This window comes from Catharus ustulatus, chromosome 9, assembly GCF_009819885.2.
Source record: "Catharus ustulatus isolate bCatUst1 chromosome 9, bCatUst1.pri.v2, whole genome shotgun sequence".
Taxonomy (NCBI): domain Eukaryota; kingdom Metazoa; phylum Chordata; class Aves; order Passeriformes; family Turdidae; genus Catharus; species Catharus ustulatus.
In genome coordinates, this window is record NC_046229.1 from 9,724,822 (window position 1) to 9,752,367 (window position 27,546).

At 46.5% G+C, this 27,546-nt stretch overlaps 1 protein-coding gene across 1 annotated transcript; it reads left to right on the forward strand.

Annotated features, from left to right (window-relative positions):
* Window positions 1–500: 500 nt before the first annotated feature.
* On the forward strand, window positions 501–26,364 carry DMBX1 (diencephalon/mesencephalon homeobox 1). Its single transcript, XM_033068049.1, has 5 exons — window positions 501–568; window positions 13,721–13,886; window positions 17,769–17,947; window positions 19,114–19,468; window positions 19,931–26,364. The coding sequence occupies exons 2-5, from the start codon at window positions 13,733–13,735 to the stop codon at window positions 20,329–20,331; spliced, it is 1,089 nt and encodes a 362-aa protein (XP_032923940.1). The 5' UTR covers window positions 501–568; window positions 13,721–13,732; the 3' UTR covers window positions 20,332–26,364.
* Window positions 26,365–27,546: the final 1,182 nt, after the last annotated feature.

A 27,546-nucleotide genomic window follows, 5' to 3' on the forward strand; every position in this document is an offset into this window, starting at 1 on the left:
CCAGGAGGAGGGTGGGGGGCCGCGGTCGCTCTGTAATTAAAGTTGGGAGATTATCCCCCACCAGCATCACCACCCAGGGGCCGTCGGGGGAGAGGGAAACTTCAGGGTCTGATCCAGCGCGGTGCTTAGCGGGGGCGCGGAGAGAGGCACGGCTTCCCTTCCCTGTGCCTTACGGACCCCATCACCCCCCCGGCCCCGGCTCCAGCCCTCCTCCCTCCACCGGCATCCCGTCCGCTTCCAGGGATTTAATTAGGCGTTTACACCTCGGCTTGGAGTAAATGACTAGTAAGAAGTGTTGGGGGGGTGGGGGGTGTATCAGCAGCCCCGTTTTGATTGACAGCCTGGAGGACCATTGAAAATCTTGCTGGGTAGCTCCCGGGTCGCTATGAAGCTCCTTTTAAAAATCCTTCTCCAATGCTGCCTCCCGGTAGATGGCAGCTGCGCCGGGCGCGCAGGCGGCGCGCAGGCAGCGCGGGCGGATGGAGTAGGGCGGGCCGGGGCGCAGCGCCGCGCTCCCACGCGTGTCCCCGCTCCCACGGCGGGCGCACAGGCTGCCCCACCGCCCCAGGTAAGAACCCCGGGCAGCGCGGGGCCGGCCGGGCTGGGGATAGAAAAGGACTTTGGGGATTGCTGGCCAGGAGGGGAATCTGTCCGCGGGGGAATGCGCGGCGGCGGAGGCACCGCTGGCAGGGATGCGCGCACCGCCGAGGAGAAGCCCAGCCCGGGCTCCAGCGCAGATTCTGTGTCCCACTGTCTCTCTTTGTTTCTTTTTTCTTTTTCATTTTTTTTACTTGTTTATTTGGAGTATACCACGCTTCAAAAAAAATAAAATCCAAACTACCGCGAAAAAAAAAAATAAATAATGCAAACCCTCCACTACCATCTCGGGGCATCGCTCCCTATTGACTCCAACTTGCAGCCCGCTCCGGTGCGGGTTTGGGGAGCTGGCGGCAATGCCAGGGCTGTAACCCGGCTCAGGGAATGGTGCGGGACGCGCATCCCTCCGTCAGCCGGGCTCCGCGGGAGGAGAGCGCAACTTTCCCCCTATTTACATAATGATGTTTCAGTGAGCTGAGCTGCCGAGGGCAGAAACAGCCCCGAGCGGGGCCGGGAGCTGGGGACCACGGCGATGGCCCCGCTCGGGGTGGCTCCGGGATTGGTTTTTCGTTCTGGTGCGGCTGGAATTTGAGTGCGGAAGGGAGGGCAAGGTTCCGGCAGCGCTAGGAAGCCTTTCTAGGACAACTCATACCCTCACGTTACCTCGTTGCGGGGTTAGACGGCAAAAGGGACGGGGAGCCCCCTGTAAGCTGAACTTACAGGCCGGTCTTACAGCCCCCCCCTCCTCGCTCTCCCTCTTTAGGGGGTGTATAAATCCCGGACCTGCGCTGTCAGCCCTTCTTGATAAATTAAGGGCTTCGCAGTCGAAACCTATTTCCACCTCCATTATAGGGCTAACCAAATGGGGATCCGCATGCATATTTTTACCGCAAGAGATCTCATACATCTCCGCCAGAGTCGCCCCTCGGGCCATGGGATAACAGATAGGGAAGGGGGGTGGGTTGTGCTCCGCCGCGGCCAGCATTTGAGCGGAAAAAAGTCCGTGTCCCCACTCGGTGCTGGCTGCCCGGGGCACCCGGGACCCGATCCCCTTGCAGGGGCAAGGAGAGGGCGAGGGGGAGCTGCCGGAATCCTTGCGGGGAGCGGATACACGGGCTCCTCCAGCCCGAAACAAGGCCCTCGGGAAGTTTCTCCTCCGATGGAGATGGGGTGTGACTGCGACACTTGCCGTGCCTGTCCCTTTATGTGGGGAGAGAAGGGACAAGAAGAGCCCCATACAGAGCCACCCGCTCCCCGGGGTCGGCGGCTTTTCCCGGCTGCGCTTTCCATTTATTTCCAGGCGGCGACCTTGGGTGCCTCGGGGGAAAAAGGGGTCGGCGCATCCCGGGACAGGTCCTTGGTGTCCCGAGGGTCTCCTCGGCGAGGCCGACAGCAGAAAGGAAGGAGGGAGCAGCATCCCCCGTTTCCCGGTGGGATTCCCGCTGCCCGCTCCCTTTCGAAACGAAACGCGGCCGGAGCGAGGTGGGATCGCAGCCCCAGACCCGGGGAGGGCTCGGCCCAACACCCCTGCCCCTGGCTGGGGGATTTGCGGGGTTGTCCCCGCACCCTCTGCTCCAGCCGGCCGCTCTCCGGCTGTGTCCCGCATTCCGGCTCCGCCGGGGAAAAAGAAACGTCCCCGCTCCGCTCATCCCGTCCCCTCCGGCGGCCCCCTCCAGTTCCACTTGGTTAGCTCAAGTTTTCCATGTAAATGACAGTAATAAATATCTAATCATGTCCCGCAGCTATCGGCGGCTCGCCGAGCAGCCGGCATTAATGAGACATCCAGGGGAAGCGGGGAAAAGAGAGGGGGGAAAAAAATAAAAAAGGAAAGTTTTTCTGCTCTCCCCGAAATGGTTTCTGGAGGCGAGGCCCGGCCGAGGTGACGGGGGGATGCGAGGAGCGGAGCCCCTCGTTTCTCCGGAACGATCCCAACTGGGGGGTCGCGCTCAGGTTCAAACCCGTCCCCTCTCATTAACCCCCTCCCCAAAATCCCAGCAATTCCTCTCGAGGGAGGGGCGAGTCAGGTCGCATCCCCGGGCTGGGGGCCGCTGTCCCGAAAGCCCCGCGGAGCTGCGTGTGCCCATCCCCGCCGTGATTCCCAAACAATTAATGGAGCTGCAATGAGCTCTGAATGCTGATGGTGGGCCGAGGGGGGGAAGGATGCGGCTGAAATTAAACCATGAGAGTTGGATTTGTTCGCCTAACGCTAAACAAATGGACTGATTACCTTCTTTCCAAACGCATCAGTCATACTACATTAAGTAGCAGAGAGCTAATTATCCCAATTAGGAGGCTGATTTATAATTAATGGCTTGGACCAAGTGATAATTGGATGTTAATGGATAACAGTTTTGTCTGAAGTAGCCTCCCGCTTCCCCAAAGGCAGGGCTGGAGGGTTTGGGGTTTATTTACCCTCTCTCCCTCACCTCTGCACGGAACACAAAGCAAAAGAGAGAGAAATCTGCTCTTAGCTGGGTGGGGTGAGACCCTCTCCAGGCTGGGGGACCCCTTGACCATTTCCCAGCCTGCCCGGCTCAGCGAGGAGGGCTGCGGGGGTAACCTTCAGCACCCACCTTCCCAGCTTTTCAAGCAATATCTGCTGGGCTTTTCCCTCTTCCCTCTCTTCCCTGAGTTTCTAAGCCGTGGATAGCTGACCCTGCCGGGTACCTCATCCACCTCCGGGATGTGCTCTCGATGAAGGGCAAAGGCTGAGCCCCGCGGGGTGCCCTAGTGCGGATGAGGCTGTTCCTCTGTCCTAGGGAGAGCAGGATGGGACTCACCCTGAGGATGAGAGGTTTTACACCCTCCCTGGCCCACACCCCGAGGGCAGAGAGTAAATCTGCAGTTTCTCACTGCTCTGTGTTTCTCCTGACCACATCTCAGAAGTGGCTTGCTGACTGTTTAGCTTACCCCTTCCATGTTCACTTTTCACCCAGGAGTAAGTTGATGCAAGTCAATCCTACTTCCCTGTTTGCCCCAGCTGGAGAGACTTGGACCTAAAGCCCTTTGGCTTTTGGATTGTGTTTCTAAGTTCAGTTTTTCTGTTCTAAGACCTACAGTGGGCATGGAATTCCTGAGAGAGTAAGAGTGGCTTCAACCCTGAGTTACCTCATGACTGATGAAAAGTTGTTTTAAATTATGCCAACATAGTCAGTGCAAAAATACACCCAAAACTGTACCATCAGTACACAGATCAGCTTTCCAGCTTTTCCTGATAATTTAAAGAGATCTTGGTGCCGAAATGGAAATTCTCCTCATGCTCACACCCATGAGCATGATACTGCTGTATTGGAAGGCACAGCTCTGTTTCACGGAGCTGGTGCAGATGTTGCTTTTCCTTAGTGCCAGTGTCACTGCCTGCACCAAAGAAAGGAGTCAGAGGAGCTTCCCACAATCAGAGAGAAGGGCAGGCTTGCCAGGCAAGTTTTGCACAATATAGCTGTAGAGTGACTGCAGTGGGTTTTGTTCCCAGTGTCTTTATCCTTTAAAATAATATTTTGCTGAGAAAGAAGGAAATCAGATTAAAAGAAGCCAGAGCAAACAGTTTCTTTTTCCTCTGTCATTTTCACAACCAGCTCTGACAAAACAAAGGTGCTGCAGAGAAGGTTGAGGAGCAGTTCTGATGAAGCTACCTGCTGGTTTTACTGGTGACACTGTGGGTAAACTGCTCAGCTAGAAGTAGTCCACGTTTTCTAAGATTCCAGTGGTTTTTCAGGGGTATCTCAAAACTCAGCTTGTCAAGCTGAAAATGCTTCTACTGAGGCACTGACGAATATCAGCTGGGCTTAAACCCTTTCAGAAGGTTGAGTGCTGGTTTCTACCATTTGTGTCTGAACAGAACGTTTATAGCTACCTTGCTTCATTTGGAAAAACATAGGAGTATGGAAAATGCTGAAGAACAGGGATTCAATAAATCCGAAATTTTCCAATCCTGTACAGCTACTAATAAACTAATCTACTTGGGGGGAATTTCCATCAAAATGTGCTGGTGGAGAATTTGGAAATGTAGCCAAATAGTCAGGAATTAATTCATGGGTGCACAGGGGTTAGCCAAACCCTGGGTCTTTTCCCATCAGTTTATTTCACTCTAAGTTACTGAAATGGACTTTTTTTTCCTTTAACTTCATTAGGTTTTGGATCAGGCTTCTTCTGTTTCCTAAAGCAGTTCTGGTGGAATTACAGCTCATGGGAAGGAGAGAGTCTGAGGGAGGGCTGGGAGCAGGATGGACCAGCAGCTCTCCGAAGGGAGGGAGATGGATATTTTCACCAGGAGTTGTGGGTATCTGGCACAGCTCTCTTAGGACCAACAGCAGCCTCTGTATGGACAGAGCAAATTCTGACTTGAGGAATGGTGCTGTAAAACTGCAAGTGTGAGTGTGATGCTTGGGAACTCCTCCAGGATCTTCCAAAGAAAGAGTAACAATTGCACTGGGGGGGATGAGCTGATAGATCTCGCCAGGGAGAAAATGCTGTTCCCTTGAAAGCTGATGTGTCCAGCTGTGCCGAGCCCCGGGCAGAGCAGGGAGCAGCTCTGCCAGCTCTTGGTGTGTGTTAGCCCGAGGTGGGTAAAGCTGCCTCTGCTGAGGGGCTCCACATCTCCCACTAAACCCAGCAGACATCGAGCAGCTCTGCCTGCTTTGCAGCACACAGCTCTTTAGAGCACAGATCACCTGCTGTGGCCAAAATACATTGCTTACCTTGGCAGCCGTGCTTCATTCGGTGTAGGGATCCAAACGCTTACGGGAAAAGAAGCCTCACATGCACCCTGGTGCTCCCCAGCCCCTGGCACTGCTGCCCTAACTCCAGTTTGTGGCCCTGTTTTAAGGTGGCACAAGTCTTTCCCCCACCCCAGCCCCTCCTTGTAAAAGCCACTGAGGTCAAGCATTTTTTCTAGTGGTAGGATGAAAATTGGTGTTACCACTTGCAGCGAAGAAAAACTTCAAATTCCTGGTTTATTGTTTTAAGGTATTAGAAGTCCCCCACAATTGCATGGCTTGTGGAGCTGCCTTTCAGGATTTTTTTTTCCTTTTAGTTCAATGTAGGATTGTCATTTTGCCTTAAGTCTGAGCAGGAGCAGCTGCCATTGTGTGTTTTGTGACTGTTGTTTGAGTGCTACAAGAATCATCTGCGGAGACAAGGACCAGCTGAACTTGCAGAAACATCCCGAGTTCAGGCTCTCAGCTTATGTTGGTTTCAAATTTTGCTTGGTCTTTCAATCTCTCAAAATCACCTTCAGGTAGAATTGCAATTGGCACCATAACCTCACAGCCCTCCATCTGATCAGCTAGAAGAGAACCTAGGAAAGTCCTTTTGTGCCAGCAGGGTTAAACTCCAGCAGTGTGGCAGAAACCACTGCATTTCACAAAGACACCCTGCTCCCTCCTCGTGTGCATACCAAACTCTCTCAGCTTGACACCCAGAACTCACAGCTTCAACTTTTTACTTTCTACTTGATGAGTAGTGGTGGTGGGTGGAGAAATCACCCTCCCTGTGTGCCTCATCCCAGTGCCTGCCCGTGGAGCCCAGCATCTGAGCTGAGGCATTGCACTGGGAGCAGCTTGCATTCCCTCCTGCCAGCCTGGCTGCCGGGCTTGCAGCACCTGGGAGCCAAAGGAGAGGAGCTGGAAATGTCTTAAACTGCCTCAGAAAATCTTTACAAAGCTTATCTGTGCAGTTCTTGCAGTGTTTGATCTCCCCTGTTAGGGCTCAGTGTTAGATTGTCACATCAGCGTCGTGGTTGTGGTGCTCAGGACAGACACAGGTCCTTGTCACTAAAGGTCACAGGCTTAAAAATATATTTTGATATAGATCCTTGTCTTCTTAATGAGACTGTCATGGGTAAAATCCTCCAGGATATGGCTCCATCTTCCAGGGATGGGTGATTCCTGAACCAGACGTCCCAAGAGGCTGCTTCCAAGAGGGTCAGTTTGCTGTTTGCTCCCAGACGGGAACAATCTGCAGTGGAATATGCTGCAGGCAAAAGCTGCTTTGGGGACAGAGAGCAAGCAGCAAGCCACCCTCGTGCTTCCAGCAGCCCTGGGGAAGGGCAGAGTTTGGTTTGGAAAATTCCCTTTGCCAGCATTAGGGAAAACAAAATGATGCTTCTCAAGAAAGCCTTTTCCCCAGAAGTGAGACGAAGGACTGAGCAGGTGCTTTGTTGTTTTTCTTTCCATGAAAACACCAAAGACAAAGCAGTTAGTGAACTCAGTAGTTTGATTGCAGGGTGCTTTAAGGTTACTCCAAGCTCTGAATTCAGGCAGTGCAGAGGCAGAGATGCTGTAAGGTCTGGAGCAGGTGGGCAGCACAGGAAGGTGCGAGCCTGGCTGCAGCGGGATGCGAGCGCATTTCAGATCCATGGATGTGGAGCGTGCAGCAGCAATGTGGGCAGAGCTGTAGGATTCCATTTCCATTCTGCTGTTAATAAGAAATCTTAAATGCATGGGGTTTTTTTTTTTTTTTTTTTTTTTTTTTGTTGTTGTTGTGGTTGTTGACTGATGTGGAAGCAGAATGAGATGAGAAACTAGAGGCAAAGTGATTTTCGTATCAAGAGCTTGTCTTGTTTACCTGGGAAAATGCTCCACTTCAATATAATTTCCAAGAGCTTCTACTGAGGTTTGAGTGCTGCTCTGAAGGGGAGAAGGGAGGTTTGTCCTGGTTTGATCTGTAAGCACTGCTTGTCTCGTGTAAATTATGACAAGCAAGGGATTTCAGACCACAGTGATGTTTAGTGATGCCACTCCTGGCTCTGCACTGTGAGCTGCTGGGCTCCAAGCCCTAGAACTTATCCCCACTCAAAAGCAGAGCCTTTAAGGATGTCTTCATTTTATTTTCTTTATTTTGGACCTAGCAAGCCTTCCCTCTGAAGGAGTCTTCTGCCAGGAAGTGTCTAATCAATCACTTCATTCGTTATCTTTTGGGTGTAAAACAATGATTTCACAAAAACCTTAAATAAAAATCACAGTAACTGATGTGAGCTACCCCTGTCAGCCAGGGCCTGTTACCTCAGCTGCCTGTTACCTCAGTGTTGAAAATTTCTGGGGTCCTGCAACAAAACTTCCTTGTCTCAGCTGGATGCTCTGAGGTTTGTTTTACAAAAATTACAAGCCCTCTCACATCCTGTTATGTTTCCACTACAAATAGATGAGCATTACCAACACAGTTGCTGTGCTCATCATCAGCACAGCTTCAGAGTCAGGTATTTGACAAGGTCTACCCAAAAATGGTGAAACTGTCCTTAACTGGAAGAATTTCCAGATTTCAGTTGCTAGCAATCCTCCCGGTTTTAAGAAAAAGATCATTTTATTTATACCAAGGTCACTAAGAATAGCTGAGTGTGAGCTGCAAAAATTGGTGTAATTGCTCAGGTTTTGCTTTTGGTGCGTTGTCACTTGTTTAACTAGATCCTGCTTAATTAAGATTGCTCTCTGAACTTATAAATTAACTTTATTTAAATCCAGGGATTTTCACAGGGGTAAAAATATTTCAGGAAGATCAGAAATGTGGAGTGCTGGGAGTGTTTCTGGGAGCTGTTCTCAGTTCTTTACTTCAGATATAAGGCAAGTCTTTTGGAAGCCTGTTTTCATGGTGCATGCTGCTCTTGGACTTTGACGTTTGAATGAGAAACTATGATGTGTTGCAGTATTTCAAATTATTTATATTTCATCCACTCCAACAGTGAAATTGTTTCCTTAGACATTCAGTAATCTCACGTGAGGAACAAAACTGATTTATAACGTGTTGGTTATTATCTTACGTGATTCTGGGCCTTTATATATCTAAAAGATTTAGAGATATATTAAAAAAAATTGAAGAAAACCTCTTGCTAGGATCATTTATTCATAACCCCCCAGGTATGTAATTCATTTAGTACCAAATACATATAAACCCAATGTCTGTCTATAGAGTGAGCCTGTTCTCCTAAAATGTGAGTTACACAAAGATTTGTTATTTATCTTTCTGTTTTGAAGTGTTTCTGAATAAGGAATTAAAGCATAAAATCATAACGCAGAACAGCTCCGGGGGAGGTGAGGGGGGATATTCTGTTGTGATTCTATTTTCAATGATGTTTTTTGCCCGTGGTAATAAGGGAGAAAGGATCTTGCAGCACAAACCATTTGCTGTTTTTCCTTGTTAGTAATGAACAGTGAGCTCCAGTGCTTTGCATAAACACCAGCAGTGATTTGTAGCACCTTTGCAGGTGCTCAGGACCACAACTATTACCTGACAGGGCTACTCCTATTTTTTTCTGTCACCTGCAGAACCCTGAACACCAATCAAGTGCACCAGACTTCTGTTTCATGCTTGACTATTTTTAACTGATCTTTTCCTTGTGCTCAAGCTGTGCCTTGCATCAGGGCACAGACCCGAGGCTGTGCTGTGTTTTCCAAACTTTAAATGCATCTGTGGTGAATCTCTTCATAAGCAATGAACTGAAGTGTTGAAATTCCCTTCTGAAAGTGACTTTCTGAAGTCCAGATTTGGCTTTTTTTTTTTTTTTTTTTTTTTTTTTTAATACAGCTATTTCCCACGTAAAAAGGCCTTCCTCATACACCCTTTCTACCATGACCAACCCTCCCATTTTGGGGACAGCTTTGATGAAGTGATAAAGAAGCACCCCATGGTGCCCACCAGTCAAAAGCAGACTGGCATCCTCTTCTTGTAACCTCTAGGAATAATTCAGTATTTCCAACTCATAGGTTTTATTGCCCTGTTCTTTATGATGGCACCTGAGTGTCTCATGTAAATCAAAGAATTTAGTCTCAGTATTTCTTGGAGTTTGGGATGACTCACTATTTGGAGGGAAAAGAGATAATGGTCCAAAGCCCCTGCAAAGCTGCACATCCTGCACCCAGCCTCAGCCTCATCTCACCTGGTAGTGTTTGCTTGAGAAGGGCAAATGTCTTGTTTGTGATTTTGTTTTGGTGATTTGTCAATTTGTTTTTTTTCCTGATAGAAGAGAAAATATGGATGTTTTCTTGCCAGGTAGTTTTCAGAAAACTTCAATACCTCATTTTTTAAATTGTTCTCAGATCTGTTTCAATTCCACATATACACAAGCCACTAGGAACAGGAGTTTTCACCCGGTGAGCCAATGCGTGGGTCTCTCTTCACATCTTCTCTCAGGACAGAATTACATGCAAAATTATACCACTGTTAATTACCAGTTGAACAGGGAAACTTAAAGCTTTGTACAAAGCTGAGAAAATTAAAACCCAGGGTCAGATCTCCCCTGTATGCCATGCTGTTGTGTGGTGCACAGTTAATTGTGCTTTATGACTTCATGGGAACCTGAGGTTTTCAAGGGAAGGATGGGACTCACTCTGGTTGGAGCAGTGCAGCTCTGCTCTGGGATAACAGAGATCCTGTTTCTGGCTGGTAAATGTGCAAATTGTTTTACAGCAGCTGAATACCAAACGGTGGGCTCCCTGGATTAGTCTGGGATGGGCAGAATGGAGAAAGCTGGAGCAGCAGTTAAAGCTGAGGGAATCCCACGTCCTGTCTGTGAGGCTGGATCCTGGCAGGACACAGCCCCTGCAGTCTGAGAAGACTCTGAGAGTCTCTGCTGCTGCCCTGAGGGGCTGTGCAGGAGGAGAGCACCAGCCCCAGGAGGTGCCAGCCCAGGCAGCATCCACCCCTGTGCTGAGCAAACCGCAGCATCAGCCCACGGGCTCCTGGCAGGGGCAGTTTTCTCTCACCTATTGTTTTCCTGCACCTTTCCTCAGCTTCCATCTCCTTTCTTTGCTGCTCCTAACTCTTCAATGATCTCTGATGCGCAAAATCAGGATGAAGAATCTCCTTTCTTTTAGGATGGATGCTGTTACCCTCTCATCTTATCCAGAGCTGCCCAAGCCCATACCCTTCTATAAAGCAGGAGTTCAAACTTTGCTCTCATCCTGCTCCTGGCTGTGGCTGTTCCTGAAGCCCTCCAGCCACGCAGAGACATAAAAGATGCATTTGCAGATTTTGAAAATTAAAACCATCTATACAGCCAGTGGGAAGGGATCAGCTTATTTGGTTGCTTAATGAAATATAAAGATTATTTTAACCAGTGTAAGCACTATTCGACAGCTTGTGAAACACAGTGGTGCCTTGATGAATGGCTTTCTCCATTAAAAAAAATTGCTGCATGATGTCTTTTAAATATTTAATTTATTGGGGTTGGAGCAAGCTCGGAGCTGACAGTTAAACAGGAGCTATTTGTGGTCTCAGTTAACTTTGCTTACCAGGCTGAACCGTTTCACTCAGTAAATTCCCTCATTTTTTACACAGAATCTGGGATGATACATTTGCTGCACAAGTGAGTAGGAAGTTCTGGCTGTTGTCTGCACTGCAGTATAACAGGCAGTTATCACCAAAGCTGTGATGGGCACCTACCCTCAGCCTGAGTGCACCCATCCTAAAGTCCTTCTCTTTTTCCTTTTTTTTTTCCTATGCACTTTCTTCTAGGCCACCCAAAAATGTACGCATAAAATAATCTTTTAACAATCAAAACCACTGAAATATTCCTGGAGCAAGTGTTTCAGTGGAAACATTGGGCTCCAGACACACCACCACTTGCAGTATCCTTGGAAGACTGTATAGTATGGGAAAATTCCCCTCCTCTCCCTCTCCGTTTTTCCTTTAATGTGCCAGCTTGCTACACAGCCGACGACATGCAAGGGGGATTAGAAAAGAGAAACAGGCATTTCTGTGAGTTGGGAGTCAAAGACACTTGGCCTCCCACGTATCTCCTGGCAAGGCTGAGCCCCGGTGTGGATTCTCCAGCCTCTATTAAGGACAGAGGTCTGGCAGCAGCCCAGGGCACTTAATGGGTTCTGTGTCCTCAAATGGTTTTCACGAAACACGCAGGAACTTAATAAGCTTTGAGACCTCCACCCCGCTGGCCAAAGCTGGTGCAACCAGCCAGCTGGTTCACAAGTGAGGTGGTGAGAGGGGAGGGGGCAGAATGAAGTTGCAAATCTCTGTTCTGCTGCCTGTGTTGGCCAGAAAAGCCAGACCTGCCCTTGTCTGTGACAACGAGGCAGTGAACAACTTCATTGGGGGTATGATGCTCTTGGGAAATGAGCCACACCAAGGTGGGTGAGGCTGCAGCACAGGGCAGTCTTTCCCAGGTGATGGCAGATGTCCTCTGTGGCCATGTCAATGGCCCATGTCACTGGGACATGTCCCTTAACACGTGCCACCAGCAGCAAAACTTTGCAATCCCAGAAAGCAACACCACAGCCATAATTTCACTGTGAACCCCATTGTGAGGAAAATGCCAAGAATGCCAAAAATCTGCTGGTGTGTGAAGTCCACCCCTTGATCAGAGAGCCAGCAAACAATTTCGTCATTGCTAAGCTCCATTAGAGCAGAGCTGTGGCATCCTTGTGTTTCGGTTGGCGCCTGAAATGAAAATGTCCATTTTCACATTTCATCTCAGAATAAAGGGGAGTCAATCCAGAGTGGGAGAACAGGCAGACACAAAGCAGGTGAAGCTGGCATCAGGGTGTGTGTCAGATCTTTGTGTGTAACCACACCCAGACTTGTCACCCTCCTTGGGCACTCAGTGCTGAAATGATGCAGTGCAGAGCACGAGGGGAAATGGGGAAATTAATGAAGCAGAGTGCTAAATTCCAAAATTATGGGTTTATAGACAATCCCAAAACCAGAACTCACATTCATGAGGGTCATCCTTGAGCTGGCAGAGTGTTTGACCAAACTCCAGCTGCATGTTTCCCTCCCCTGTTCTGGCACCACAATGCAGAGATGCTTGCAGGGTGAAGCCACGAGATGCTCCAGACCCCATTATAATAAATTCAGCTGCTTTTCAAGGAGCTCCTTGGTCTCTGCCTGTTACACAAAGTCACTTCATGTTTGTACTTCTTACATCAAGGTGGAGAGAACAGGGTTCAGAGTACAAGGGGCAGTGGGACCACCTCATTTCCATCTCTCCCTCTTCACCATGAGTCTGTCCCTCCATGGTATAAATCATTTACAGGCAAATAGGAAGGTCTTTTCACAGTACAGAAAATACAGCAGATAATTGTTCTTCCAAATTTTCACTCTTCAATGCATCAGGTTCCTCCTACAACCATGGGCATTTCTCCTAAAATCATCTGCTCCCTCCAGTGTTTAAATTGTTTTCGAAGAGGCTGCCTGAAAAGATGTCTGCTTTCCTTAAGTTGGTCCAGCTGACCCTCTTTCCCTGAACGTTTGTTCATTGCACTGACTTTCCAGATGGTGACTTGCTGATGTAAACGGTGGTTTAAAAAATTTATTTTGTGGCTAATGTTTCACAACTTCCTTTCTGATGTCTTACAAACTGCAGAAACGACATCCTGGAGGCCCTCAGTCATTTACAACAGGGATGAATGAAGCATTGCTCGGCTTTTGAGATCAATATTAGCTCAGTTTTACAGATGGTCTGTAAGGAAAAAGAGCTTGAAGTTTCATGCAGAGCCCACACTAGGAAAAAAAAAAAAGCTATTAGTTTTCTGAAATAATTTCCTTGCTATTGAGCTATGAAATGTCGGTATTTATTGCAAACCTTATTCCCTCTTTAGCCATAACATTTTTGGTGCTATTATGCTGCAGATTTATTTCCTTTTACACCACATGCTCTCTCTCCTCCTCCCCTCTCCTATCATTTGTGTTTTCTTAGGAAGACCTGTTAGAAAAATGAATAATGAATGGAAACAAATTATAAATGAGTGTGTTCAGATGAGAAACATTATTTGACATTCCAGCTCTGGGATTACAAATTGTCCACTATAGGCAGTGATAGGGGCAAAATCCCAGCTAGCCCTGGGATAGAGCTAGAACAATGCATTAAAAGTCACTGTAATATAATAAACTGTATTGTGGTATGCAAGAAAATTAATTTCCCATATTTTGATCAGCATGAGTGAGATATAGACAGATTCTGGGCTTTCAGTTTGGAAGCTGGAGTGGTGTTGATGGTGCCTCAGGTGTACAGAAGGTATTTCCATTTCTGCCCCAGAACCTGTTGGAGTTGAGAGGTCAGACACGAGCCTTGCACGCTTCAATTCTGAGCTCAGCGTTTCCAGAGCTCTGCTGAGAGGCTGGGATGCTGGAGCAGCAGGTCCCTAAGCCCCTGTGTCCTGTGGCTGATGTTTTCCAGGTTTATGCCACCATGCAGCACTATGGAGTGAACGGCTACTCGCTGCACGCCATGAACTCTCTGAGTGCCATGTACAACCTGCACCAGCAGGCAGCTCAGCAGGCTCAGCACGCCCCCGACTACCGGCCCTCCGTGCACGCCCTCACCCTGGCTGAGAGACTGGCTGGTAAGAACAACTCATGGCTTTTGCCATTGCCTGGCACTGAAAACCACACTCAACCAACCAACCAACTAACCAAAAAAAACACAGCACAAAAAACCCTTCTTGCTTGCGTTGAGTGAAACTGTTCTGGAGTGGGAAAGAGCCAAGGGGCAAGGTGTGCTCCTCAGTGCTGTCCCTGTGGCCCAGCTCTCAGGTGACACCTGCCCTCCTGCATTTGCTGGCACCTTCCCTCAGGCTGATCTCTGACAGCTGGGAAGCTTGGGAGAGATGGGATGTGGCTCCACTCTATGGGTTTGAAAAGAGAGAATTAAAAACACACTTAAATGTCCCTTAACAAGTGAGCAGAAAACAGCAGAGAATTTCCCTTTCTTATTAGTAAATAATAAGGGCAGAATGAACGTGATCATGAAGTAAATTGGATTCCCCAGCTCAGGCACCCAGGTCTTGCAGTCCCCAACAGCCGCCTCCTGCCATCCCAGGCTGTAGCTTGTTTCTCCACATTGTATCTTCATGCTACTATTTTCCACCTCTTTCCTAAAATCCACCTTTTCTCTCTGCAAAATGATCTTCACTTGGATCTTACTTGAATTTCACCTTGAACTATTTCTTTCTGGGGATCCTAGACCTTGCCTTGGGTGACACTTTACTGCAGATCCTGCTGCCTTCCATGAAACAGCTTTTTAGCTCAAATCAAATCACATGTGACTTCACCCAGGCAGTGCCATTTACACAGCACACTGTTGATGGTGGGGCAGCAGAGCAGGAGATGCTGGTCCAGAGCATCTGAGCTGATTTTCTGTGCTCAGCCATGGTTGTAACAGCACTGCACTGGTGCTCTCATTAATAGGAACTGCAAAGCCCAGACAGTATTTTATGATTTGGTGGAGGTAATTGTTCAAAAATAATGGATGGAGACCTGAGAATCTTTGGTGTGGTGGAGCACATATATCTGCTCTAAATTTCAGCCTGCCATGAAACATGCAGATCTGGCTGAGATTATCAAAGGCTCCTGCAGTGCAAGTCATCAAAGCTGCAACATCACTGTTTGGGTCTGGACTTGGATGCAGTGATGTAAAGCAGACCTGACAACCAGGGCAGGGAAGCTGAAGTAAAAAGTTACCATACTTGTGATTCTAGAAACTTTCCCAGAATTGAATTATCTTCCCTGACTGTCTGAAAATGTGTATCTGTTCTAAGATAGCTTTATAATTGTCTGATATTAAAGTTAAAAAAAAATAAAAAATTGCAGAAGTTTCAGGAAGGTCCTCCCAGGTGGGCAGTCCACTAAGGCATGATGATAAAGGTCTTGGACTCTTTGGATCAGTGAGCCACAGCTGGCTGTCACATCTTTGTGCCAGCAATGTTCCCTTATGCAGCTGCTAGCTGTGACCATAACACGGCTGTAAGTGGCCTGTGGGATCTTTGGGTGGTACAGGGTAGAGCAGGAGCCACTGTCCTCATCAATAAATAACCAAAGTGGAATCAAGGAGACCTGGACTCTCCTCCTGGCTCTGCTACACCCCCTTGTTCCCTGCCCCTTTCAGAGTGCAGGTGGTCAGAGGGGAGCAGATGGCCCTGAACTCTGCAATGTACCTTGCAGATCCTGGGTTTCAAGGTGCCCCTTTTCTAGCTGCAAGGATCTCTTGAAAAATGTTCGTGATCTCTATCTTTTAGAGTAGAGCATGGAGGACTTAATATCTTTGGCCCTAACTAGGCTAAAGCAGAGGAAGATTAAAAAAAAAATAAAAAGCTATTCTCATATTCTTGACCGGAAGATTCAATTGGTTTCCTGACCTCTTATCTTTAAAATGAATAATCCATCTGGAAGACTTTCCAAATTAAATCCCACAGTCCCCTTGTCTGCTTATCATTGGCAGTGTAGGCATTATATACCTACAAGCTGTTTCCTTTGCAGTTGCCTCACATTCTGTTACTTCTGAATATCTTTCAGTGCAGGTTATAGATCTCATTTGCCTTCCAGGGACAGTCAGAATAAAGCAGCACAAAAGCAAATGACCTTAAGTCAGAAAACAGAGGTTTCTGGTGGTAACTGCAAAGCCTCACCTGCAATTTATATTCTCCTTCTTGCACAAAGCCTGAAAACATAGTTAAAACATTAAAATAATTGCTGGTTGCCTCTCACTGGAGTGGCCAAACTTAATGTATGAGCTGCTGCCTCTGGGGAGCTGGTAGGTCTAACCTCTACTCTAGAAATTTGGGAATATTCCAGCCTGCAGGTAGGGTGTTTAACCAGTGCCCTTTCTCCTGTTTTTCGTGTACTTGAAACACAAGTGTTAGCTTTTTAAGATGTTTTGGGGCAGCTTCAATTTAATTTCTGGAATATCCTTTCTCCTCGCCTGGCTGCTCTGTGAGCCGCGCCTGGATGCCCAGGGACGGTCCCTCTGCCTCCAGAGGGGCAGCTTTATCACCAGCATTTGAACTCCCCAAGGAGCTCCGAAACCTCAAACACAAAATTCTCTTGTATTCTCTTCACTATATTGCTGAAGACCTTTAGCCTGATCCCATCTTTGCCAGGTTGCCAAAACCACGGAGCTTTGGCAGCAGGGCGCTGCGAGTGCTGACCTGGAATGGAACAGCTGGAAGTTTGGGAAGAGGAATGTTTGAGCAGTGCAAAGCTGATTTGCTACGCTCGTTAGCCAGTGGATCTGAGACCTGGCTGTGTGCTGCTGGGGGTGGCCCGACAGCAGGTTTTGGTTTATTGTTTAGATTCATGTCACGATGCTCGTGACAAAAGCGCAAATAAACAGCAGCCAGAGCCTTCATCGGGCTCTGATGGTGCCAGCTTTTCTGCCTGTGCTGTTGTTTTCTCGTGTGTTCATTCCTCCCTTCTACTGGAAGTCACATTCTTAACCGAATTAAAAATGATACCAGACACTGCTCTTTCTGCATTTCCTCTATGAGAGCAAACCTCTTGCCAGACTGTTTCATTCCAGGGCTGTAGCACAGCATGTCCCAACTTGCATAATAAAGGGTGGGTTTTTTTCATTTTCAACTAACTTATTTTCATTGATTTAAGATCTTTCTACTCCCACTAACTGTTGTGCAATAATAAAGCCTCTGGTAAAATAATAAGACCTTTACTGTTGGCCTCACATTTTCCCCAGTCTGAATTTCTTCTCTGCCCTCAATTTTCCAAGCTTGGTTTGTGAAGTCAGACCTTGTGAGTAGCTGCTCTGCTGAGAAGAGCTGAGCACATGAGCTCTGGGCTTGCAACCAGTGGGGCTGGACGTGGCCCTGGCTGGTGTTTCCACCCCAGATGCTGGAGAGTGTCCGTGCTCAGTAAAGGATGTGCTTTGGAGCAAAATGCACAAAAGCACATGAGATTAAATGCTCTCTGAACTGGAGCCCAGAACAGCTCTCCAATATCAAGCCTTGAAGACTACAGTGAGCTATGCACAAGACATTAAAGTACAAGAGTAAATCTCCCCACATCATTTTCAGTTGTGTTTTTTAATGGAAGGTGCTTATGCCTTGGTGGGGTCTGGGTATCTGTGTGTTCTGCCCCACTGATGTTGGAGCAGATTGAGTTATTTCAGCCAAATTCAGCACTGGAGCCTCAACAGCTTTCAGAGCTGTCACAGAAAGAGCTTCTTTCTCCAGAACAGGCTTTTAGAATCGTAGAATAGTTTGGGCTGATCTCAAAGGTCATCTAGTTTTAACCCCTCTGCTATGATTGTATCTCTTTGCACACCTCACTTAACCAGTGAAACCCATATGTATGTGTTTTATTAGCTCTAAAGCAACGCAAAAAACATTCCATAGTTTTGTCTGATGTTAGCAAGTGCTTTATTCGACTGTCAGCGTACAAATTCCAATAATTAAATTGGCCACTTTCCTTGTCTTCCAACGGCTGTACATTTCAAGACATCATTTTGGAGGCACGTTATGGATCCCAGCACCGCAAACAAAGGCGAAGCCGCACGGCCTTCACCGCCCAGCAGCTGGAGGCCCTGGAGAAGACCTTCCAGAAAACTCACTACCCAGACGTGGTGATGAGAGAGCGGCTGGCCATGTGCACAAACCTGCCCGAAGCCAGAGTCCAGGTACCCATACTTTGTGGGTTAGTGAGTGGGGATGGTTGAAAGAACACAGCCAGGCTCCCAGAGGGCTGACAGCTCCCTTGACCTTCCAGGATTCTTCCAGTGGAACCAAAGATTTTGGGGCAGTAAAGTTGTCAAAGGCAGGGAGGATAAAATTATCCAAAATCAAACATCTGCTTAAGAAACCTCTAATCCATGCGCACATTTTTTACATTTAGGATTGTCTGAAGTGTACACTGGTTTTCATTTGTTCTTTCACATTTCTTTGGGGGAAATTTTAGAAACAGCAACAGAAGTCTACTTATTTATTTATTTGCGAGGCTTTTCTGGCTTTCTCAAAAAAGTAGAGACCCAAGTAATTCCAGCTGCTCTTTTCCACCAGTGTCAACATTTGTAACATCTCAGGCCAAGGTTTGGGTTTGTTTTTTGTTTTTGTTTGCTTTTTTTTCAGTTTTGACTAGTGAAATGTGCTAGTTCATAACCTGATGGTGAAGAGATTCTTGTCTTCTTCACTGAGAAGAGAAAAAGTAGTGGAAAAAAATTAATTCTTTTATATAAGTATAAAGGCATTTTGATCCAAAAAATGGTTTGTTTCCTTATCTAACCAACCAAACAACACGAGCAACATTTGCAAATCTATTTCTTCTAATCTATATCTCCTGATTTAGGTTAAAAAAAACAATGGATTCTCTCCTCCTTTCCTAAATGCAGTTCCCAGACAACAGTCTATGCCTGTAATGATATACTTTGAGTGTTGCCATCATAGTTTTCATACACTTATAACCAAATAATTTTAGAAACGTAATAGACTGTAAGCCAATGTAATGTCATCAGACATTACAGCTGCAAGACATTCTTTTTGGATGCAGCTGCCTGACAAATTCAAGGGAAAAAAACTAACAAACTCCAAAAAACACCAGCAGTGGAGCCTGTTAAAAAATCAATATAGAGGCTGGGTATTTTTTATTCTGTTTGAAATGTTTTCTGTAGATTCACTGAAAACAGTTGAGCTGTAAGGTCCAGCAAAGTGGAATGATCTTTGGGCACAGTGGGCTTGCAGCACCTCATTACTTGGGGTTCCCCTGAAGCTCTGAGGCTGAATGATGCTGAATTTGGCACTAAGCAGGATTCTCACTGGTTTGTCTCCCTTGCTGTTTGTGGCACTGAAGGTCTGGTTCAAGAACCGGAGAGCCAAATTCCGGAAGAAGCAGCGCAGCCTGCAGAAGGAGCAGCTGCAGAAGCAGAAGGACTGTGAGGGGAGCCACAGCGAGGGGAAGATGGAGCCACCTGTGCTGGAGACCCAGGCTCCCAGCCCGGACACTGAGAAGGTCCAGAGCCTCCCCAGCGAGGCTGGCACAGACCTCAACCTGACCCTGTCGGAGCAGTCTGCCAGCGAGTCGGCACCCGAGGACCAGGCCGACAGAGAGGAGGAGTTCAAGAGCACCTTGGATGAGGCCAAAGTGGACAAGAGCCCTGGTGTGGACAGCAAGGCTTTGAACTGCAAGAGAGCGAGCCCAAAAGCAGGTGAGGGGCAGCATCTGGGTGGGGGTTGGTGTCAGGACCTGGCAGGTTGGTGGTTGGGACCCCTTTCCGAGGGGGATGTGGTGGTTGGGTCTATCCCATGTTCCTGTGGAGTGGGTGCTCATGGACAGGCTGCCCAGGCTTGTCCTCTTGTCCTCAGCACCGGACAGGCCCCACAGAGGGCAGGATGTCCACTGCAGCTGGAGCACTGAAAGAGCAAAGACCTGCCCTGGTTAGACCTTGGGGAGAGCAGTGCCAGCAGCAGCAGAGAGCTCAGCCCCATTTCTACCCTCTGAGGTGCCAAGCATGGGAAAGGCACACATGTAGCTCTTGTGAGCTGTCACACCCTCTCTCATCTGCCCTCCAGTGCAAGGGACAAGCCCATGCTGCTGCCTGAACCTTTCTGGGGTGTGAACAAGCCCAGCCTGTAGGAATAACCCCCACCCCCTCTGTCTCCTGCTGCAGAGTCCCCTCTCGGCGCGGCCGTGACGCCGTCCTCCAGCAGTGGCCTGGCTCAGACTCACTCCTACTCCTCCTCGCCCCTGAGCCTCTTCCGCCTGCAGGAGCAGTTCCGCCAGCACATGGCAGCCACCAACAACCTGGTGCATTACTCCTCCTTCGAGATGGGGACACCCTCTGCCATGCCCTACCTGGGCATGAACGTCAACATGGCCCCGCTCAGCTCCCTGCACTGTCAGTCCTATTACCAGTCGCTGTCCCACGCTCAGCAGGTCTGGTCCTCCCCCATCCTGCAGGCCTCCAGCTCCCTGCCCAGCCTGAACAGTAAAACCACCAGCATTGAGAACCTGAGGCTGCGGGCCAAGCAGCACGCGGCGTCCCTGGGGCTGGACACCCTCCCCAACTGACTGCCCCAGGAGATGCAGCAGGGGTTGGCACTACACACGGCTCTCCTTGAATCCCCACCTCGCCCTGGAGTGAGGTGCTCCCTTGCAGGGAAAACTTCACATTTATTAACGTCTTACTAGCACCACGGTAGCGTCAGACATTGCTACTGGCCTGGTCTTCACGGCATATTTAATGAGGAAGGGGGGAAGGATCTGTGTTCAGACAGATGAACTGTGCTCTGGACTGCCATGAGCAACGTTCAGGAGGAGCCCCTTGTCCTCATCCCCCCGATAAGGTGCCAACTGTGTTATATTCACCTTTTATTTTGTTGTCGTTGTTGCATTCTTTGGGGGGAGGAAGAGTCCTGCTTTGTCCTGTACATAGTTTATAATGTTGACAGCGCCCATCATCTGTGTGTTTCTGTCAGTGTTACAGAACTGTGACCTCTTTTGCTTTTATTTCCCTTTCTTTTCAGTTTTAGTAGCTAGTATCAGAGTTACTAATCAGCCATCACCTTGACCTCAGCTGGTAGCTAGTTGCTCTTCTTGGGTCAGCGTCCTAAAGGTGTTCATGAGGAAGAGAAATGATTGTGCACTTCACCACTCCACTTCTCCCTTCTCAAAGCTAATATTTTGACAACTGGGAAATTATATCAAGGTGAATTTCCTGTTTAAGCACTTCTTGTTAGGCAAGCATTTTTCATTTTCTTTTTAGTAGCACTTGCTCAAAGAGGACAAAATATTGGCCAAATGCTGCTGGCTGGGAGAAAATGAAGGCCAAATTTGCAGATTATTTTTGATTGATACTGTTTTCTCTTTGATCTTCAGTGAAGTTTAAACTTTATTTACAAATTACAGGGTTTTCCTTTTGGAGAGCGTTTTAGTCTTACTTTGACAGTAGGTAGTAATAAAAATTTCTTATGGACTCCTGGTGTGTTCATACACCATGAATTTTATGATTCTTTGACAAAAAAAAAACTTGATTAATGCGAGCTGTGTCTAGAAAAAAATCTCTGATCAACAAATTCTATTCTCAAGCCCTCAGTCCAGAAAGTGGTTATCAAGTGAAAATGTAACAAATGAAAAATTATGAACTGCTGGAGGCAAAGCAGGTGTAAGCTTTATATTCTCTTGGGAACTGAGGGGGGTTAGATGAAATGCATTGCAAAAAATGCAGGGTTTGCAAGTAACCAAAATTCACCAGCTTCAGAATTACTGCATCGAACAGTTTCAGTCTCATTTCATTGGAATGACCCATCATTCACCCTTGGGTGGTTTTCCTTGTTGAGAAGGAATGTTTCTGCCAATTTAAATCACTTTTTTTTCCTTTTCCTAACCAAATAAACATTTTGGACTCACTGCTATTACTCTGAGCGTTAAGGAGGGATGACATTCAGATCTCATCTCTAATATTGCCTAGGGCCAAAAAATCCAGCGTGCCTCTGGGGCAGGTGTCATGTCTGTAATCCAAGAGTGTGACTGGGTGTGTCACTAACAGACAGGGCAGAGCTTTGCTGTGTCTCTGCAAATAATCATAATTTATTTAAGCTCAAGTGTAGACCCAGAGCCACCCAAATGTGGTCCCTCTCACTCCCACCTTGCTGCATACTGGGGTCAAATTACCTATTTAACATGGAGGTAAAGAGTGTTTTCAGCTACGTTATTTTTTCTTCAAAAAGCATCTAACTCCCACAAATAGAGAGATGAGCACAGCTGTTTGATAGGACATAATGGCTTATCCCTCATAAAGTTGTAGCAGGAGCAGACTACAGAGGGGACAGCTCATCAACTGTACCAGCTTCCAAGGAAAATGGAGTGTCTTCCATAAATATTTCTGCTGTGCCAAACACTTGAGTTTGGGGCTTTTCTCTCATGCTTTAGTTTTCCTGACTGTGTCAAATCAGCCCCTGTGACCGGCAGAATTCTCCACCTTGCCAAAACCAAATGTATTTGTAGGAAGCAGATTTTTGGCTGCTGCTTTCAAAGGAGTCTGAGTAAATTAAAACCACCAAAGCACATTTACTCAGTCCAAAAAGAAAGTCCCAGCTTTCATTTTTCGCTGTCTGTCACCCAAACCAGGGACACCCAAACAAAGCTTTAATTTTCCTCCTCCTTCCTCAAAAGGCTCTTATTCACCTCTATTTTTTCCTGTGCCCTGCTAACCTCTGCACCATTCTAGGCTGTGGAGTTGCTTTACCAGAACAGAAAAAACACAAATTTAATTAGCACCCCTCCTGATATTGTTCCCTGGTGCCAGTGAACAAGGGAGGTAATTGGGTGTGAGATCAGATCTGCACTTGAGCTCTTTTTTAATTAATAAAAGATGCCCATGGAGCTGCAGCTCGTGTCACTGGGTGTTTCAGGCAGAGAGCAGAGGGCTGCAGTCACACCACCCCAGGTGAGACAGGATCTCCTCTGTGCCCATGGGGCTGGAAAGGAGGCATCAGCTCACAGCTCACAGCCTTGCCATGGTTCTTGATGGAGCCCACAGCAGCTGCCAGGAAGGTCAGAACACGTGGATTTATGGCCAGCTCCTGCAAGGCAGGATAAGCTCACTTGATCCAGCACCAGATTTGCCATGATCCTCTGGAAGGAGACAAGACCTTCCCCACTGAGCTAAGGAGGGAGACTCTTCCCTGTGCCTCGGTGCAAAAATTCATTTTAACCTTCAGAGCCTTCACAGATCTCAGCCCTGGAGCCTGACCCCCTTCATCCCTGTGTTACTGCTGATCTTCCTCACAGAGGCTTGGAGCTGCTACCAGGAACTTCCCCAGTGGAGCATCCCTCACACCATTAAAAACCAGCATGGGGATGAGGCCAGCACGGCTCAGGAAGCAAACTGGGAGAGGAGACATTTGGGTCTCCATCAGTCCATAGGGATATTTGTTCAGCACCATCCTCATCTGCCTCTGAGCAGCAGTGCCTGAGGTGCAGCTGGTCCTGGACCAGGGCATGTGAATAATTCCCACATGGAGATTATTCCTCCCATTCTGAATCAGGATGAAAACATCCAAAAATTTAAAATAAATAGAAAAAAAAGAGATTGCCTTAAATACAGATCAGCCCCTGCAGTATTTTATGCAAAGTTTAGGGTTTATTTCTTATGGTCAAGTTTAAACTCCTCATGAAATGAGTGAGCTGACTTGAAAACACAAAATTGATTTAGAAATGCAAAAATGCAAGAATTTAGGCTCACAGCTTTCAAAAGTTTAATAATTAATTATCTGTCAAAACTGACTCATTCTTGCATATTGTTCTAAGGTCTCTGAGCTCTTGGGCTATTTCTGACCGAAAGAAAATAATGAAAAAACATAGGAAGAAACCCCCCATTCAGTTTAACCCTATGTATGTATTGGGAAGGCTGAAGGGACTGATTCTGCATCATTCCTCTTTGAACTGTCTCTAATTGGGAAGAACCCCTGCAAATGTCCTGATCTGTGATGTGAGCTCTGCTTGTTCTCCTTCCTTCCACCAACCCCAGCTATTCAGGAAAATAAGTCTCTGATGAGTCTCAGAATCAGAACAGATTGGGGTTCCCCCTCCTTACTTCCAGACAGAAATCTGACACTTCTTAACAAACATTTTAGTTGGATATAATGTGGCTTCTCCCATCACAGGTATAAAACCAGATCCTACCTCACCAGACAGCTGAACTGTTACAGGGGAGAAAAAGATTTATCCATCCCCTCTGGATGCTGTGCCAACCTGGTGAAGGGCAGGGTGTTGCAGGACAGCTTCACCTATGGGGAGATTAAATGTCAAAATGGAATCAACATTTTGGGTTCTGTGAGGCAGGTGATCAAGCTGAATTTTTAATATACAAAAGGAATGCCGGACAAATGCACAGCATGGCACATGGGCCAGGAAAAGATTTTGCCTAATCCTTTAAAAACAGTGGTGGAAAATCTGGAAAAAGTCTCCCTAGTTCCTGTTTGGAAACAAGTTATGGATCTGGAGATTTCCTCTGCCAGCCTTCTGCCCTTCCTGTGGCTTTGTTTGCTGTGCCTCTCCTTGGTGAGCAGCTCCAGCTCCAAGCCCTCCTAAGGGAATTTAGAAAGGATTTTATAAAGGTTTTATACATGGTGCTTGCAGGATCATGGCCCAGGAGAAAATCAGTCACGATATAGAGGGCAAATGTTTGTAGTTAAATGTCTTGCACACTTCAAGAGAAGTCTAATAAGTATTAATTAAAAAAAAAAAATTAAACAGTGCAGGGAAAATGTCAAATGAGAAAATATCCAGTAATGATGTTGGGAGGCTGAAAGGAAACATCTTTTTTTCCTTTTTTTAAAAAAACTTTTGAATTTTTTTGGCTAAGAAGGGGAAATGTCCTTGATGGTGAATATGGGAATAAAGAGAGGCACTTCTATTTTTTTTGTATATTTCCTCCAATGAAAATCATCATTTGCTGTGGAGGAAACACAAAAAATGCTGCCAAATATGAAAATAACCATCAGCAAGAAGATCCCTCCACATCTCCTTTCTCATTTAGATGTTTCACCATGTGAAGAATTTTAATGAGCTCTAGGTATGTGTTGCCACTGCAGCCAGCCAAAGAGATGCTCGTTTTTGCTGAAGAAACACCAAAGTGGGTGGACACAGAGGTGGGAACTGCAATTATTTCTGTCCCTGTGCTCCACATGTGGTACTTCCATTGACATGACAATTTTTGAGCAGTGGCAGGACGTTTCTGAAGAGTTCATACATAAAGGATTAAATAAACCTCTCTAGAAAAGGAATGCAAATTAAAATCCACAATATTCTATTAATTTAATTACAGTAGCTATGAAACCTAATTCAATTAAGCTTGAAAGAAGTCAATTACAGAACTTTCCTGCTGGTTTTTACAAGCTGTGTTGATTTTTCTTTTCCTCCCTTCTTAGCCTCCATGTGCCCCTTGCTGTTTTTTATGATCTGTTCTAGAGCAGCATAATACATCTTCTGATTTATTTATTTTTTCTTTTGAGTGGAAAAAAGCTATTTCTCTGTGTAGGTCTTCTCTCAACCCAAATCCATAGTGGAAGGATAAGAAGAGGTTGGTGCAATAAACAACAAAAAGAAAAAAAACCCAAAAAATTTCAGCAATGTAAGATCAAACAAACAAAAAATCCCCTGCCCTGCCATGCGGCTGTGACTCTCCTCCCGTGTTACACAACAGCCCAGCAATGATTCAGGTTCCCTGCTTTCCACAGATTTTGTGGATGCTGTTTGCTTCCCAGCTGCTCAGTATCCACATTGTCCCTGGCTTTCCCAAGCTCCTGGGGAAGAGATGCAGAAGCTGAGGTGCACAAATGAACACCCTCATCACTGCTGTGATGCCAGAGTGGAATTATTGCACCAGTTCCACTGCAGCAATGCCACAGCTGGGAACAACACTGAACCCCCACATTAATTTGTAAAGAATATACATTTTTTCATATACAAATGAAAAGATGTGATTATATTTTTAATAGTCTGGGTTCCAGGCTGGAAGTCATCTTCAAAATCTCTGTAAGACACACATAAAACCCATTGCAAGTTAAATGGTGCAGCTGGTGCCCTATGAATGGCCAAATCCTTTTCTAACTGCCCTGGCAATTGAGTGGGGCCATCTCGTAAGGCAGAACTTTAGATGTGTCTGTGTGATGGAAAATAACTTTTTAGTTTATTTTCTCATGCCAGGAGGCAACCAATTTCTTCTTTTTTTTCCCAGGTTCTGACCCAAGGTGTACAGTTAGCTCCACAGTGTGTCTGTGTTTGTATGTCAAACCCATCTTGCAAAGGAACAAAGGCTTTCAAATTGCAAAAAGGAAATCAAAGTAATATACTGTACAGATCGCTGTAAAATTGAGCTGTAGTGTAAGAACTTGTGCTTTAGAATTCACTATTGAGGAACTCAAATGTGTATCATATTTATTTATTCTGGTAGGTAAAAGAAGAAGGAAAAAAAAAAAGAGTTTATATTCATTTCTGAAAAGCTGCAGCATGATGCTATGTGCTACCAATTGTGCCAGTCCTGCTTTCTGTAAAATTATTGCCTGTTTTCATACTCCACTAATAAAAAGGAAAAAAAAATCAAGAAAAATAATTTTGCAAATCATTCATTAACCTGAGGCTGGGACCACACATTAAAAGGTGCAGAGTAACAGCTTCTTACTGCTGGGGTCGACATCTCCAGCTGGGGGGGCAGGAGCAAAGTCCCCTTGGCCACAAGGCACCAAAGCAGTGGCTGCAGCTCCTCTCATCACCAGGAAAAAATTCCTGGTGAGGTGATGATAGGAAAGACCTGAGCAGCCAGCACATCTCTAAAATGGGTGCACAAAGGATGTGAGCACTCTCAAATCTGTGGGATTTTGAGGATGTGTCTGTTTTTTTGGTGGAAGACCTGTCCCCTTTTCTACACCCAGCCAGGGGGAGTTGTGCTCCAGGGGATGGCAGAAAAGCTTCTGCAAACTTGTTCCTCTACCTCCTGTTCATTCAGGGTGAGTTTGAACCTAAAAGGTGAAAAACTGCTTCTTGGGCAAGGAGTTGGTAGTGGTTTCATGGGCTTTTCACCTTGGGTATAGGCCAAATTTGATGTCTGGTGAAGCAGATGGTAAAAAAAAAATTTCTTAGTTTACCAATATTTTCTGAAGTCATCTGATAAAGAAGCTCTTTTAAAAAAAAATCAAATTATTCCATTTCAGAATGTCATCCCCCATTAATATGATTTCCCAGTTTCTTTTCTCAGCTGTAGAAATAATGTGAAGGAAAACACATAGAAGGGAAAAAGGAATCTGGAAGGAAATACATTTGTAACAATGATTAATAACTTTTCAGACATTCTCAAGAAAACTGCCTTTTTCTTAAACCAGGCAGAGAACCAGAACAGTGGGAATGTGGGCAGAGGCTGGGAACACCCCCGCCTGCAAAAATTTCAGTGCTAATAGTTTTGACCCAGTTCCATCAGTGCCTTTGAAGACTGTTTGATCACATGCACCCAAAATATCAGCCAGCCACAACTGTCCTACACTGCAGCCATTGCTATTTTACTTTAAATCCACAATAAGGGAAATATTCATCATTAGATCTAATTTTCCACTGCAGTTACAGATCTGCTTTGAATATTAAAAACCGAGTGGGTGAGGAGTGTCTGTGGCCATCAAGGACACCAAATTGCTCAGTGAATTCCTGCCTTCACAAAGAGGGAAATAAATGGATGAACTGTGATCACGTCCTTGTATGTGCTTATTTCAATTAATACCCCAATTTTTCCCT

Coding starts and splice junctions, on each gene's coding strand:
- DMBX1 (XM_033068049.1), top strand. CDS start 13,733: ATGCAGCACTATGGAGTGAACGGCTACTCGCTGCACGCCATGAACTCT. Junction 13,887..17,768: donor CCTGGCTGAGAGACTGGCTG/GTAAGAACAACT, acceptor GTACATTTCAAG/ACATCATTTTGGAGGCACGT. Junction 17,948..19,113: donor TGCCCGAAGCCAGAGTCCAG/GTACCCATACTT, acceptor GTGGCACTGAAG/GTCTGGTTCAAGAACCGGAG.